Source organism: Colletotrichum karsti (genome assembly GCF_011947395.1).
Source record: "Colletotrichum karsti strain CkLH20 chromosome Unknown Scaffold13, whole genome shotgun sequence".
NCBI lineage: Eukaryota > Fungi > Ascomycota > Sordariomycetes > Glomerellales > Glomerellaceae > Colletotrichum > Colletotrichum karsti.
The window spans coordinates 103,329-118,787 of record NW_024065913.1 but is presented as its reverse complement, the minus strand read 5'-3'; the positions used below and the strand labels follow the sequence as shown (position 1 = coordinate 118,787).

Genomic DNA, 15,459 nt, shown 5'->3' with positions numbered 1-15,459 from the left:
AGAGGGGAGGGGGTGGAGGCGGAGTGAGTGAGTGAGCTCCTCCCGCTTCATCTGAACACCGATAAGAGTTCAGAAAGGATGGGAAAGATTGTCCGTTCAAGTGACCCCGCGGGAGGCGGGGTTGCTGGCTTATCATGTTCGGGAGGGGTGTCCGAAGGCGGGTTGGTGGAGCTCCGCTCGTGGACGGGTGTTGGGTTATGTCGGCATCAACCTTGCCCGGTATTCGTCATTTTAGATGGTTTTCAATTGTTCACGAGCGAAGTCGGATAATTTTGAGATGGCAAAGAATTGGAATACAGCGCGATGGAATTTACGATTCAGCATTGAAAAACTACGAAGTCTTATTTGACACTGCGAACCGTATCGTCGAGGGCCTTTGCGAAATACTCCACGTTCTTCTCATTAAGTCCTGCGATCGAAATCCGTGATGTGTCGGCCATGTAAACGTGATATTTCTCTGCGAACAAGACGTCAATATTAGGTCATGACACCGCGAGATCGGGGGGTTTCTTACCTTCAAGATGCTGTACTTGACCTTTGCTGATGCCCGTGTAACCGAACATGCCGCTCTGCTTGACAATGTGCGACCAATCACCCGGCGTCTGCAGCCGGACCAGCTCGTCGTAGACCTTTTGCCTCATGGCCCGGATGCGACCGGACATGGTGAGCAGGTCCTTGGCCCACTGCTCTCTGATCTCAGGGGTGCCCAAGACCGCAGCGGCGATGCGCGCGCCGTAGGCGGGCGGGTTCGACACCGTCGCCCTCTGAACGTTCTCCAAGATCGAGTTGACAGTACGGGCGTGATCCGCGGAGCTGGCGACGAAGGTCGTCGCGCCCACGCGCTCGCCGTACAGGCCCATGTTCTTCGCGAACGAAAGGCAGACGGCGGCCTCGAGGCCGAGCTCGTCGACAAAGTAGCGGATCGCCCAGGCGTCGTCGTCGACGGAGCCGGAGTTGAAGCCGAGGTACGCCGAGTCGAAGACCGGGAAGACGCCCTTCTCGATGATGACCGACGCGATCTGCTTCCATTGCTCCTGCGACGGGTCGCAGCCGGTCGGGTTGTGGGCGCAGGCGTGCAGGATGACGGCGGAGCCGGGCTCGGCGGCCTTGAGGGTCGCGATGTAGCCGTCGAAGTCGAACGAGCGGTCTTTGTAGTAGGGGAGTTGCTTCACGGTGAAACCGAGGGAGGCGAAGAGGAGATCGTGGTTGGACCAGGTCGGGTTTGTGATGTAGATCGTCTTGATTCCCGTGTCGGCCTTTTTCAGCGCGAGGCCAGCGAGCAGGAGGGCGCCGGTTCCTGAGAGAGATTGGCACGAGGCGATCTATGACGCTTGGTCAGTGGTTGCGGGTAGTTCTTGTAAGTTGGGCGACTTACACGGTTCTCCGCAAAAGCCTTAGTAGAGCCGAAGACCAACTTGACGGCTTCATCGCGGAAGGGCTTCAGTCCTGCGATGGGGAGGTACTCGTGGCCGACTTCGCCGAGGGATCCCTCCGCCAGTCTTACCGAGGGCAGAATCCAGGGCTGGCCGTTCTCGTCGCGATATGTGCCCTGACCCAGGTTGACTTTGCTGGGGTTCGTGTCGGCGAGGTAGCGTCTGGTCACGTCGAAGATGGCGTCCGGAGGGATGAACTGCGATTTCTCGAACGCCGAGGTCTGTTTGATTGAGCCCATGTTGATTGTCCTGTGAATTGGTATGATACGATGGTTTGCGCTCTAGCTGAGTGACGACGGAGTCGAGTTGCGCAGGATGCGACCGAGGATGTAGTAGACTTGCCATTTCGGGACGCCAGCCGGTTCGGAGTCGTAAGCCGGTCTGAAGGCCGGCACCGGCGACGCTCCATTTCGGATGAGGGGCCCGCGGGGTCGTTGTCCACTTTGATGGAGTGAGCCACGATGGTATTATCAAATGCTCCGAGGGATGTGGCACGTTGAGTCCGAATTGACAATCGATAAACCAATCCAGGTGGGAAATAAGAGTAGAAAGCATGTCTTTCCTATGTTGTGTGACAGAGCTCAGTAGTTTGACCCTCTCGCACAAATTTACGTTTACCACATCACAATGGCTCCTCGCTGTCCTCCTCGCGGCATTTACGCCCCCGTCGTAGCCTTCTTCCACGAAGACGAGACCCTCGACCTCGAGGCCCTCAAGACGCACGTCGAGCGCCTGTCAAAGTCAGGCGCGGCCGGACTCGTCATCCAGGGCTCCAACGGCGAGGCGCCGCACCTGCTCCACTCGGAGAGGCAACAGGTAATCGGCACGGCGGCCGCGGTGCTGAAGCAGCACGGCCGGGCGGACGCCGTCATCATCGCCGGCTGCGGAGCGCAGAGCACGCGGGAGACGATCCAATTGTGCAGCGAGGCCAAGGAGTCCGGTGCGGATTATGCGCTTGTGCTGTCGCCGAGCTACTGGAGTAAGTCGCGATCGGAAGCTGAGCCGTCATGCATGATTCCTGCAGGGAGTCACAGTGTGCCGCATATGCCTTAGATACTGACTCGGGGGTGTGTTTTTCAATAGCCGGGGCAATGCAGAAGCCCGTCATCCAAAAGTTCTTCGACGACGTCGCGACGGCTTCGCCCATCCCGATTCTGCTCTACAACTTCCCCGCCGTCACGTCCGGCATCGACCTCGACTCAGACCTCATCGCCGCGCTGGCGGCGTCGAATGACAAGATCGTCGGCTGCAAGCTGACGTGCGGAAACCTGGGCAAGTTGCACCGCGTCGCGCACGACGAGAAGATTCCCAAGCCGTTTGCCGCGTTCGCCGGAAAGTCTGATTTCTTCCTGCACGGCTTGGTGGCCGGGTCGAACGGAGTGATTGCGGCGGCGGCCAACTTCACGCCCAAGGTGCATGTCAAGCTGCTGGAGCTGTACGACGAGGGCAAGCTGAAGGAAGCGCAAGAGCTGCAGACCAAGTTGAGCCAGGCGGATTGGGTGCTGGTTCAATTGGGCGTTGCCGGACTCAAAGCGGCATTGGATAGGTATTTCGGATATGGCGGAGGCAGAAGCAGGCGGCCGCTTGGTATGGTTGCGAGCGCCAAGTTTGAGGGAGAAAAGGACGCTGTGCTGAAGGGTTTGGTGGAATTGGAAAGCTCCCTGTAAACATGCAGAGTGTAGAGTACGGATAGAAAATCAAATTGTTCACACTCCTGGTCACAGTTGGCAGCAGATGGGAGCACTTCCGCTCGCCCCGCTCCGAGCCATCCGACCCGGCCCCACCCTTTCCCGGAGCATCGCCGGAGGAGCTGTGGCCCACCGTATGAGATGGTGCTTGGGTTTATTCTTCAAGTATTCAAAGGATGCGATTGATCCGCTTCATTTCTTTTCCCCCAAGTCAAGCGGTTTCTTGTCATACACAAGTAACTCTGTGAACTTGCCGGCGGTGATTGAAGTCTTGATCAACCAGTGTCGTCGTTGTGTCGATATGATCCATCTTTTATTCGTCGTCATCATGATTTCCGAATCGGACCATGTGGTGAACGTTTTCCGTTAGGAAACTCCAAACACGTCCTCGGTCAACTCAAACATTGACAATAAGTTAGTCTTAGTAACAGGGCGTTTTCCCCTCCTTCGGCTAACATGTAGACTTCCTTGAGTTCTAATTCACTTCAGCCCCAGAGGACAAATGTCTCATCGCAGATCTCATCTTAATCCGTTCTCTACACCACCAGAGAGCGACGCCCGGGTAAGTAAGGTAGTGTGTGCTAAAGTGCTTTAAGCTTACTGTTGCAACCAAGACCGTCCTTATCCGCTCCTTGTCAAAGTGGCATGTGAGCCGTTTGGTGTAAGCCCATTGGGTGAGATCGACCAGGGGTGGCCGACGATGCCAACCGAGGCCTGAAGCCATGGAACTTGGTGCGCCGTTTCCAGCTCTTCTGCTGTAGTCGGCTTGATTTGGTTTGGTGTTTTATCCAGATCCGAGTCGTAGTCCTGCCCTGCCATTCACGTCTCCTCCACCGAATAACCTCCATCATCGGAGTCAGTCTCATGAGTTCACCATGACTTTGAGCAATCGACTTCGGCATGGCGTCCTCCCCGCCTGATCGACGCTGGTGCATGTGCAACGGCCAAGACACGGCCTGTTGCGGCAGCTTGAACCGATTGCGGCGCTCACCACATTCACCTCTGAAGCCTTTTGGCTGCATGGCTGAGATGCTTATTGGTTGAAGCTAGCCATAAGAGCTGATAACGAAGCTGCGAGCTTTATCGCGCCATGCCCTCACCCCGCATCTGCATCTGCATCTGCTGTCTCTCACCTCCCACCCTTCCTCCTCAACATAGTACCTAGTTCAGCATCACCCTCCTCTTCCGCCTTATCAGCACAGGCACACAGTTCTGATTGCTACCCCGGTCCGTCCATCATCTGCCACGTTCTTTACCCTACCAGATGCAAACACTTTAAACCGCCAATGCAGCCCCAACGCCATATGGGTTAGTGCCCTCCATGATCATCGCCAAAAAGTGTCCAGACTCCGTCAGAACCTCATGTTCTCTCCGTGATGGCGTCGATGAACTCTGCCGTTTACTATGACCCGGGCGATAGCTTGATTTGGAAGCACATCGTTGTACCATTGACTTCTCCCAGGGCAAATGTCTCAACGACACTATTGAAGCAAGGTGACAACGACCGCCAGGTCTCTTCTGACAATGTGTAAGCCCAGCTCACCAAGCTAGCCACCCGCCGCAGACCTACATGCGACTCTCACTGCATGCTGCTTTGTTCATCGGCGGTCTGTTGAAGCTGTCCTCGGTACCCATCCTTAATACAGAGCAGAGCCCTCCACCTCCGTTCTCGCAGGCTGTCTCTTCTTGTTCCCAGCACACCTTTCTGCGCGTTCGGCTGCCCGTCCAAGCCCTTCTTATTGTTCCCTCGCGAGATCTTGCGATCCTCTCAGTCGCGACTTCACGATGCTGGCACCCTGCGTTGCCGTGCTAGTCTCGGCCTTCATGGCCGGGACAACAGCAGCCCAGTCCTCCGGGCCTACGGTATGGGCCTCGGTCGCGATGATCATGCACGGCGAGCGCACACCCTTGCGAAGCGACCTCACCGACGTCTTGACTCCTCGCGGAGCGCAACAGCTGTATGCTCAAGGGAGCGCCTTCAGGACGCGCTATCTGTCCGGCAACACCCCGACCAACCAGTCCGAAAGCCGAGTCTCCTCTCGCGCGCCCATCCGGGGCCTCACCGCAAACGTCTTGGAGCACGAGCAGCTTCATCTCCTCTCGGTCCCCGATCCGCACATCGCGGCCGGTGCCACGGCCTTCATGCAAGCGCTGTACCCGCCGATTCCTCGGGCGTTCGCGGCAGACACTGGCGGATCGAACATCTCGTACTCGACCATCTCTGAGAACTTCACGCAGTATCCATTGGATGGCTACCAGTACCCAGTCATTCAAACCCCGGGGATCATGGACCAAAGGTCCATTGAGTAAGTGTAACCCGGAGTATCGCCTTCCCGCATACTGACATTAGCAGGCTTCGCGGCAACACCGAATGCACGCAATGGCAGGTTTCGACCCAGGTAGACATGCTGAGTGACCCAGACATGGCCAAGATCTACAACTCGACACGTGCGAAGTACCAATCGCTCTTCAGCACACCACCGCTCAACGACGGCGTCATATCCTCGTCCAAAGCGAACTTCTGGGACGCATACAACATATGGGACTACATACGCTACCGCTACAGGCACGAGCAGGCTGTTCACGACGCTGTGGTGGACTACAACAAAGACAGCCAGTTCCTCCATCTCTACACCAGACAACAGCAGGTGGCCTTATACTCGGACCAAAAGCCTTCCGGACTGAAGACTGGCGACATGATCCGGACGGTCGCCGGCAGGACATTTGCGCGCAAAGTCGTTAGCGCGCTCGAATCGAACAGCAACTACGTCGGCTCCTCCCACAAGTTGACCCTCATGTTCAGCTCCCAGGAGCCGTTCATGTCATTCTTCTCCCTCGCCAAGCTCCAACGCAGCGACGTGCCCGTCTCCAGCTCCTTCTGGAACGTCCCCGAGCCCGGCGCCGCCATGATCTTCGAGCTGATCGGCGACGAGCCCGGACGACCCGACCTGTACCCGAAGAAGAACAACCTCTACGTGCGCTTCCTCTACCGCAAGAACGCGGACCCCAGCACCCCCTTCGAAGAGTTCTCCCTCTTCGGCGCGCCCTCCGCCGAGCCCCGCATGACCTTCAGCTACTTCAAGCAGGAGATGCTCGAGTTCGGCATCGACCTCGCGACGTGGTGCGCCACATGCGCCTCCTCGCAGACCTTCTGCAACCCGCAGAGGAACGCGGACGGCCAGCAGCGCACGGTGGGCGAGTCGATCCGCTCGGCCGTGAAGAGGCCGATCGTCGCGGGCGTCATCGGCGCAGCCATCGTCCTCGCCGCTCTCGGACTGATCGTCGCGGCGGCCGTTCTGGGCGGGTTCCGGATCCGGCGCGTGGGGAAGGACGACAACAAAGACGGCGGCGGTAGTAGTCCGGTTGCCGCTGCTGGGCTGGGCGGGTTTAAGGCGGCTGAGAAGATGGCTAGCGACCCTGACCTGACCGTTTCTAGACGAGGCGTGCACCATGAGAGACAGGGGAGCTGGGAGCTGAGGGAGGGACGCGACGTCGGGGCCGGTCAGGTGGGACTGGTCGTCGACAAGGGCTCTGTAAGTCCGAGGATGAAGACTGTGGACGACGATGACACGAGTGATATTGGAGCATCTCCGGTGGTGCCAAGGGAGAGCGTTTGAGACACACCGGAATGATTCGACTTGGACCTTCTGGCTTTCATTTATGATACCCTTTGATACTTTTTAGTATCTTCACTCGCTCGAACTTGTCGGAAACATTTCGGATACACAATAGATGACTCGAACGGTCTTGGGAAGGAAGCAGTTTTCCACGCGATCATCGTTCCTCGGCTGGAAGTATTTTGAAGAAAAGCATATCCAAGTGGTCTAGTGTCTGACTTTCGTTACTTTTCCACAACAATTCAACGAATTGGGAACAATTTAATTTACCTCAATTTAGTCAATTAAGAAGAATTCTCCAAAGGAAACTCTCTTGATACTATCGCCTCGCCGTCTCAATCCCGAGCGACCTTCAACCGGCACAACACGGCCTCATTCCTATCAACCGGGCTCCCGGGACTGCAAACCACGGTGAAGTTATGCCAGTCCCTCGTCCAGTCCACATCCAACCCCTCAACTGCCTCGTACCGCTGGAGCATTCTCACGAGAACATACCCGGCCTCGGTCAACGCGAGCTGCTGTCCAATACAGATTCTCGGCCCGCCATTGAACGGCGCAAAATGCCACGCCGCGCTCGCCGCACCCCTCTTCTTCTCCCACCTCTCCGGCACGAACTCGTCCGCGTCCTCCCCCCAGAGGTCCTTCCGACGATGCAGCACGTGCGTGCTGAAGTTCACCTCCGTCCCAGCCGGCACGAAAATCGGCGACGCGCCGTCCGCCCCGCCGCCCGACGGCAACGTCGTGTCCCGCAGCGCGCGGCGCGAGTTGAAGGGCACCACCGAGTGCAGCCGGAGCGTCTCGGAGAGCACGTGCTGCAGATACGCGCACTGCTTCAGGCTCGCGAACGTCACCGCCTCCGCCCCTCCGGCGGAGGAGGAGTACGTGCCGAAGGCGGAGAGGACCTCGGCGCGCAGCTTGGCGAAGACGCGCGGGGAGCGCACGAGGCAGTACCACGTCCAGCTCATCAGGCTCGCCGTGGTGTCGCGCCCCGCCGCGAGGAGGCCGAGGACCTGCTCGCGGACCTCGACGTCGTCGCCGGCGCAGCGCTCGCGGAGGATGGTGAGGAAGTCGTAGCGGGCGACCGAGTCGCCCCTCTTCTGCGCGTCGTCCGAGGCCGCGATGGCGTCGTCGACGAAGGCGTGCAGGGTGCGCACGCACTCGCCCAGCTCGGCGCCGCCGTAGGCCCAGTAGAAGCTGCGCAGGCGCATGCGGACGCCGAGGAGGTGGAGCATGCGCTCGAAGGCGTGGTGGAAGGCTGTGCCGGGGTGGGAGTGGTCGTCGCGGAGGCGGGCTTCGAGGGTCGAGGTGCTCTGTCCGAGGAAGAGCTCCGTCGCGGAGTCGAGGGTTAGGGAGGGGAGGAGGTTGGCCAGGCTCACGGGGGAGGTCCAGCCCTCCGGGGACGCGGCGGCGGCGGCGGCCTTGTCGCGCTGCTCGATGCAGAGGAAGAGGGTCTGGACGTGCTCTTCGAGGAGATCGAGACGGGAGACGTTGTCGCGGCTGAAGAGCGGACGCATCATCTCCCTGGCGGAGCGCCAGGCGGCGCCGTCGGCGGCGAAGATGCTGCGGCCCAGGACGGTCTTCAGGTTCGTGCTCCGGGCGAGGCCCATGCCGAAGTCGTTGAACTGGGTGGCGAGGATGGCCTGGACATTCTTGGGGTCGGCGGTGACGAAGTTGGTCGTGCCGAGGACGGAGATGCGGAAGGTGTAGGTGTTGAGGGCGGCGAAGCGCGCGGCGACGTGGTCCGGCGTGCGCTGCTCGCGGTCCGCGCGGAGGGAGGTGAGGACGGCGTCGATTCCGAGGGGCAGGCGGGTGGGTTCGAGGGGTGCTTGTTTGCAGGAGAGGTTGCTGGCCTTGCGGGCGATGTTGAGTTTGTGGATGACGCTTCGGAGGAGTGTGAGGGTTGTGAGGATGATTGGGATGAGGAGGTAGGGTGAGGTTTCGGCGAATCTTGAGGTGAGTGAGAACATTGTCTCTACCAAGGGGCTTGGAGGCGCCATTGTCATGCAATTGGTGATGAATTGTCTATGGCGAAGGTGTTCTCGAGGTGTTCTCGAGACTTTCGTGAGGAAATCACCAAACTTCACCTTCACCAGACTCGAGCATCAACAACATCGTGAGTCTCGGTGAGCTCCGATCCTTCACAAGGTCTTCCCACAACCGCTCTATCGAGCTATCTATTGGTCAATGGACCTACGTCACTGCCACTTTAAGATCCCCAGAAACGTGCTAATGAACGAGCTTGGCATTGGCTGAAGAACTCCAGGTTCAAAAAAGGGGCAAGGGGGCCATGAAGCATGCTCCATCGGGCCCATCCCGACGCGGGGGCTGGCATCCGATGTCTGGGGGATGGATATCCCTGGCCGTTCCCGTCCATGACTCGGGAGACCGCGCTGCTGGGAGCTGCCAGGCTCAGGGTCCGGGGTTCGAAGATGATGACCCCTGGACCAGGACCCTGACTCGTCGTGATAGAAGTGATGTTGGGAGCCAATCACGATGAGTCGAAATGATGGTTAGGGTAAGCCAATCGTTGTTACTTCGGGGAAAAAGACGTGGCCGGCGGGAGCTCGTCGCGCGGCTTCTAATGGTTTGTTCTTTACGAAAGTTCAGCTTTACGTCTGGTAGGATCAATGGTTCGTAGGGCGCTCGTCGCATGGTTTGCGACATTGTTTATTAAGATTTCGGGACATTGGGACGAAAATTGACTTTCCGCCTCCCGTTGAACGCCAAGTAAACGCAAATCGACGACGTTCGTCTGAAATGATGGATGGCAACTTGATTGCTCTGACTTCGCGTATATATGTATTGGATGTTGGGCTTGATACCAATCCCGGAGTCCCCAAAGGGTTTTGACCTAGAGCCTCAAGTCTTCTCTGGGCTTTAGTTTGACCATCAAAGGCGTCTTTTCCCACATGATGTATGTTCCTTGTGGCGTCCACCAGTCGTCTGCCGGGTCGTTTATCTCGATATCGAAGTACCACATCATCTTCGCGTAGGTAAGACTCATCTCCGCGTAAGCCATCCTGATAGCTATCAGTACATGTAACCAGTGCGCTCCGAGGTTGGGGATGAGTGAGGAATGACTTACGGTTTTCCTATGCAAATGCGTTGCCCGTACGAAAAGGGCTGAACTGCCGCCCGATCATCATCAGCAAACTTGGAGTCAGGTCCAAGCTCAAGCCATCTCTCAGGGATGAACTCCCCGGCACGATGGAAATTATGCTTGGAATGGCCTGCGGCAAATTGGTTGACCGCAACCGCATAGCCTCCCGGAACCCATCGACCCTCTATCTCCTCTCCCTTACCAGGAACCCAACGGGGCAGAGATCCGGGCGTGGGAGGGTAAAGACGCATGGCCTCGTTGAGGCACGCACGCAGATACTTGCAATTCTGCGCCGAAACCATGGTAATCTCCTCTCTTGTCTTGAACGTCCCTCGGATCTCAGCCCGCAGCTTCTCGAGCTTGTCCGGGTTGTGAAGCAAGAACCATGTCAGCCCAGACATCCCTCCGGCGGTCGTTCCGCTGCCCGCAACGACGAAGGTGCCGGCCAGCATGGTCAACTCGACGTTTGACAACTTCTCGTCCTTATTGTCGAGGATGTACGACATGAAGTCCTTGCCGGAATTCTTGGCCTCGATACGCTGGCGCACCTTGGCCTCTGAAAGGGCAATGTGCTTCTTGCGCGCCTCGGTGATGCGGCGGGGAGTGATGTAGGATAGGAGATCGAAAAAGCCGTATTGCACCGCGAGCTGGATCCAGACGTAGCTGGTGGCGCGCGTCATGATGGCGCGGATCCAAGGCTGGTCTGCGTTGTCGATGCATCCTGCGGGGATACCAAACGCCAGGTCTGTTTACAGTGAGACATATCAGATACCGAAGCTCCCTCTCATCACACCAGACGAGCTTCCAGATGCAAGAAGACTTACCAGACACGATGTCGAAAGCAAGCAAGTTGAACCAGTTGGACAGATCAACCGGCCCTTCCTTGCACCTCTTCCGCAGCTGCCTGATGAGATTATCCGAGTGATTCTGGAAATAATCCTCCTGCTCGCGCAGCGCACGCTCCGAAAAGGCCGGGTTGATAGCCCTCCTCAACCTCAGGTGTCTCTCCTGGGTCTCCGTCATCAACGTCTTGTGGCCATTGAGCTTCGCGGGCGCGATGCCGCGGCCGTCCAGCGCCTTGGGGAACTCGGGACTGCGCTGACCGTAAATCTTCTTCCACGCCGCGGAGGATGTATACGAGAGCTCGTCGGGTGCAATGCGCACCACGGGGCCGTACTGCTCATGTAGCTCGCGGATGCGCCACGTGATGCGGCCCTTCATGTTGACGTAATTCCATGGCAGGCGGGAGACGGCCCAGAGCTTGGGGCCGGGGTAGTGGCATAAGGGACTGAGGTAGAGGTGGTAGAATGATCTGCAGGCGACGTAGAAGAGTATCTGTGAGTTCGGTAAGAGTTTGATGCAACGCAGCGATAGTTGGACATACGAGACTCAGGAAGCCAATGATTATGTTGGTGAATGACAGAGTGGGGAGTTTGCTCAGCTGAACCCAGAGCTGCTCCGGGATGTTCGACTTCGTCATGACAATCAAGGCTTTGATGTTCAACTGGCTGGTGACAAAGTCTTAATCTAGACCAGAGGATTCACGACTGAAGCGAGCTACCAAAGGAGGCGGCATATTCATGGCACATAGATAGGAGTTCCTTTTATTGTGTGAACCTCGCAATTCCCCCATAGCAATATCAACAATCTTGATGACAGTCTTAGGGCGTTCGAATACGGCGTATTTCGCCTAGGCTATGGTGAAGTGCGTAAGTATGGTGTTGAATTTCTCTTTTTGGGTTATTCTGGCAACCGCAAGACACGCACACCAATACACATCACCCATTGGAGTCCCTTGCCAGATAACGGGATTGCTTTTCCGTAGGTACGAATACTCGCAACTGCCCAATTGTGCAGTGTTCAGTAATCTGCGACAAGAATTATGGAACTACTGATAATTGGTACTAGATCTAAGTCAATGGACGCGGTTGAAGCTGGAGGGCTTCCGGAGCTGGCTCCAGGGTGACATTCTTTCAAACGCTTCTCATAGACGTTGTGGAGCGCCAGCAATCGGCCCTCGACAAGGATCGGGATTATCTTGCATAGAAGTTCTGCCAATGACGTGACGAAGTAAAGGCACGTTTCTGAAGACCCGCAAGCTGATAGGAAATCTGAATCAGTGAGAGAGGAACCCGATAACGAGTTCTCTCGAAAAAGTTCTCGGGTCTGGTTCTGAAGCCGCGAACCGTTGCCAGGGGAGCCCCTGACTGCCACATCAACACCCTTGAAAGCCGGACAGGGGGCTCTCGAGAATTGCCGGCCGTCATGATCAAAATATGGAGCCCTCGCTGCAGAAGAAAAGCTTATCTCCCCATGAATCCCTGGGTTGCCCCGTTGCAAGGTGCACGAGTCAATGCTTGTTCTGGAAACAAGCTCACCAACCCCGTGCTTGGCTGTCGTAGACTCCGGCGCCGTTCGTGAAGGATCAGCAAGCTCATTGGCTTGGTCTGATCCCACGTGCGATCCGAGATCTTCATGGAACCGTTCAAGTTGACACTTGTTTTGAAGCTCTCGGCGTTGGCGACCCGCCCTCGATGTAGCCCAAGGGTCCCTGGTCCCCAGACGGGGGACGTTTGGTGGTGGGGTCCGTTGAAGAGATCCATCATCCGGCATTCCCAGCTCAGGGGAGCTTTTGGAGGCCCACGATAGCTGCGACTGGAGGCGTGGGTGGGCGTGATTTCAGCGAGGCAGACATGTGATGCCGCCGAAGTCGGTCTTGAAGCATGTTCGCGGGATGCCTGGCAACCATCGTTTCTCGATAGCTTCATCATCACATTGACACGTCATACTGGACAAGACAGCGTTCAAGATGACCACAGCAGCAGACCGAGACAGCATCCAACTGGAGCTCCAGCCGAGGCTTTCTGCTGACGCGGTTCTTCATTACCCAGAATCAGAAGGTTTCGACAAGTCAAACTTGCGATTCACGGAGTATGAGCGTCCGGTAAGGCTGCTTCTGTCGAGTCAACGCGTACAACAAACCAATCTGACACTGCGATGAACAGACCTACCTTGTTTCTATCTCACCAGGCTGCGATGAGGATGTGGTTCAGATCGTCAAGTACGCGAGAGAGAAGGGCGTGCCGTTCTCTCCACGATCAGGACACCATGCCGTCACAACGACGATGCGACATCTCAAAAATGGCATCCTGATCGATATGCGCTCCTTGAACAAACTCAGCTTCGACGCCGAGAAGCGACAGGTCACGGCAGGCGGCGGTGTGATCACTGACAATTTCGTCCAATTTCTCCAGTCAGTGGGCATGGAAGTTAGTGAGTAACCATAATGACACGACTTCCAATGCGCTCGAGGCTGATCTTTCGTAGACGTTGGTTCTTGCCCGACGACGGGAATCATGGGCGTAGCTTTCGGGGCCGGACTCGGTCGACTCCAGGGCAAATACGGATTCTTGCATGATAACATGGTATCATGCAAGCTTCTTCTCGCAGATGGTAGCGTGAAGATGGTGTCGGAGGAGTCCAACCCGGACCTCTTCTGGGCCATTCGTGGAGCGGGACACAACTTCGGCATTGCGTTGGAAGCGACGTTCCGCGTCTATCCTCAGGCGAACAACGGCATCCATTACACTTGGGATATAGAGTATACCTTGGATCAGTGTGACGATGTCTTCGAGACACTGAACAGCGTCCACGAGAGCATGCCTGCCGATCTGGCCATCTTTGTGCTCTGGATTCGCCAGTCCGATGGGGGACGAAAGGTACGTATGGATGGCGTATGACGTGTTGAAGTTTACTAATGTTTGAAATCCGCAGCATAACATTCTCGTCAACCTCGTCTGGTCTGGAAACGAAACGGAGGCAGATCCCTGGGTCGCCCGCTTCGAGAAGCTCAACCCGATCCTCAACAGTGGCAAAGTCACGGCCACTTGGGCCGATCTTCCGTGGACGACATACAAGGGGCAGAACAAGATTCTCAGCAGGCCCGAAGTCTGGTCCAAGGCACCGAACAAGATGATGGGTGCCGCCTGCGTCGAAAAGTTCGACTTGAAGACGATCAAGGCCTTCTTCGAAAGCGTCAAGTCCATGAATGAGGAGTGGGCTGGCAAGGGCTTTTTCGGAGCCATGTTTGAGTGCCTACCGCACCAGAAGGTCAGAGAACTGCCGGACGATGCAACGGCGTTTCCCTGGCGTTGGGGTTCAAACCATTTCTTGTGAGTACTCTATTTCTGAGATTTGAAAGGTGGTACACCACAGACTGACTTTTCACTCGAATAGGATGTTGATGGCGACCCCGATCAGTATCGAGAACCGCGGACCGTTCGAAGCTCATCTTGACCGCTGGAAGAAGGAGTTCATCGCGACTTCTGGGTACGGCCGATTGCAACAATATGTCAACTATGGCAACACTACTTCCACCATGCCTGATCCTCCGGAGGCGTTGTACGGGTATGAGCCCTGGCGTTTGGAAAAGCTGAGGAGGTTAAAGCAGCTTTACGATCCTGAAAATGTGTTCCGGTGGTACCAGCCTTTGATGGAATAGAAGGAGATCTAGAGCTTTTAGGTTTTCGCTACTTCACAATTCAAATTCTAATTGCATAGTAAATTCGTACATTGATGATGAAGAATACGATTTCTTTGGTATTTGAATTAGCAATCTTTACATGTACGTCCCTCGGCCGTCACACGAGCACGCATATTGATTTGCAACCGACACGATCTGCTTTACGACGGCCTCGGTATGTTTTCAACAGCGAAATCGGAACACAATCTCTCTAGTCATGTTCAGGGATATTATGTTCCGATCTTCCCCGCGACAGACCCCTTACAGCGGGCGGGCTCCGACGGGAGACGCGTAACAAACTTGTTGTTGATGCCGGCGGCATTTCACTCTTTCCAACTTCACCACTTGGCAACGGCAGAAATTCCCCCACGTGCTCACTGCAACCAAAGTCTCTGTTTACCATGGAACCGGGTGCTCGCCAATCGTTCAAGTTGTAATGGGGTGTGTGGTAAGGCTCGAGTCATTGTCCTCCGTCACAGGCCCCGCAAAGTAGTATGAACAGCGAGGACCCATTCGTAAAGACCCCAGTTGAAAAGCCGTGATGGGGCACCTCAACCGCCTGGGAACTTCACGATGGGACTGACCCATTCCCAAACGTCCCCCAGATTCTGACCGCACTTGGCAAGACCCTTGGCGATCGGGTTGTGGATAGGTCTCTCTGAGGGCCCAGGGTCTTCTCTCCAGCATGTCGGTCTGTCACCGCTACGGAGAAAAGCTCAGGGAAGAGCAGCTCGGCGGCCAAGAACGTGTCTGGAGGATTCAATTGCATTGGATGAAAGGCCTGTTTCACTGATTCTGATGGAGAAGGGCCATCCGAACTCTGCGCAAAGATGCCGCTTTTTGGAAACTAGAGCCGTTATCAACATATTACACCGAAATGTTGGGTCACGGAGTTGTTATCGGAAAGATCACGGAAAGCTCCGATTTGGGTCTTTCAGAGCGGTTAAGAAGCAGAAATATCTTGTCCGTGACCCCTCCGACTTCTCGCTCCTCACCTTTGGGTCTTACTCCAGTCACCTTGCCTCCCAAACTGCTCTTCCCACCGCTTCAAGATACCCAAAATTGTCTTCATTTGTAATAGTCCTTCTCTTTCTCTCAC

General features: G+C 56.3%; 6 protein-coding genes across 6 annotated transcripts; 3 read left to right on the top strand and 3 right to left on the bottom strand.

Annotated features, from left to right (window-relative positions):
- Positions 1 to 341: 341 nt before the first annotated feature.
- On the bottom strand, positions 342 to 1,672 carry CkaCkLH20_04714 (aminotransferase class I and II; the record flags this gene model as incomplete). The annotated part of the gene is made up of 3 exons (XM_038887433.1): positions 342 to 457; positions 515 to 1,322; positions 1,376 to 1,672. The coding sequence occupies 3 exons, from the start codon at positions 1,670 to 1,672 to the stop codon at positions 342 to 344; spliced, it is 1,221 nt and encodes a 406-aa protein (XP_038747040.1).
- Positions 1,673 to 2,060: 388 nt separating this feature from the next.
- Positions 2,061 to 3,100, top strand: CkaCkLH20_04713 (uncharacterized protein; the record flags this gene model as incomplete). Its single annotated transcript, XM_038887432.1, has 2 exons — positions 2,061 to 2,412; positions 2,517 to 3,100. The coding sequence occupies 2 exons, from the start codon at positions 2,061 to 2,063 to the stop codon at positions 3,098 to 3,100; spliced, it is 936 nt and encodes a 311-aa protein (XP_038747039.1).
- A 1,806-nt stretch (positions 3,101 to 4,906) lies between these two features.
- CkaCkLH20_04712 (uncharacterized protein) lies at positions 4,907 to 6,738 on the top strand (the record flags this gene model as incomplete). The annotated part of the gene is made up of 2 exons (XM_038887431.1): positions 4,907 to 5,427; positions 5,475 to 6,738. 2 exons carry the CDS (start codon positions 4,907 to 4,909, stop codon positions 6,736 to 6,738), a joined length of 1,785 nt encoding a protein of 594 aa, XP_038747038.1.
- Positions 6,739 to 7,073: 335 nt separating this feature from the next.
- On the bottom strand, positions 7,074 to 8,705 carry CkaCkLH20_04711 (uncharacterized protein; the record flags this gene model as incomplete). The annotated part of the gene is made up of 1 exon (XM_038887430.1): positions 7,074 to 8,705. The coding sequence occupies one exon, from the start codon at positions 8,703 to 8,705 to the stop codon at positions 7,074 to 7,076; it is 1,632 nt and encodes a 543-aa protein (XP_038747037.1).
- Positions 8,706 to 9,589: 884 nt separating this feature from the next.
- Positions 9,590 to 11,318, bottom strand: CkaCkLH20_04710 (cytochrome P450; the record flags this gene model as incomplete). Its single annotated transcript, XM_038887429.1, has 4 exons — positions 9,590 to 9,758; positions 9,824 to 10,583; positions 10,663 to 11,173; positions 11,223 to 11,318. The coding sequence occupies 4 exons, from the start codon at positions 11,316 to 11,318 to the stop codon at positions 9,590 to 9,592; spliced, it is 1,536 nt and encodes a 511-aa protein (XP_038747036.1).
- Positions 11,319 to 12,647: 1,329 nt separating this feature from the next.
- On the top strand, positions 12,648 to 14,339 carry CkaCkLH20_04709 (uncharacterized protein; the record flags this gene model as incomplete). Its single annotated transcript, XM_038887428.1, has 5 exons — positions 12,648 to 12,782; positions 12,844 to 13,111; positions 13,166 to 13,557; positions 13,613 to 14,010; positions 14,075 to 14,339. The coding sequence occupies 5 exons, from the start codon at positions 12,648 to 12,650 to the stop codon at positions 14,337 to 14,339; spliced, it is 1,458 nt and encodes a 485-aa protein (XP_038747035.1).
- Positions 14,340 to 15,459: the final 1,120 nt, after the last annotated feature.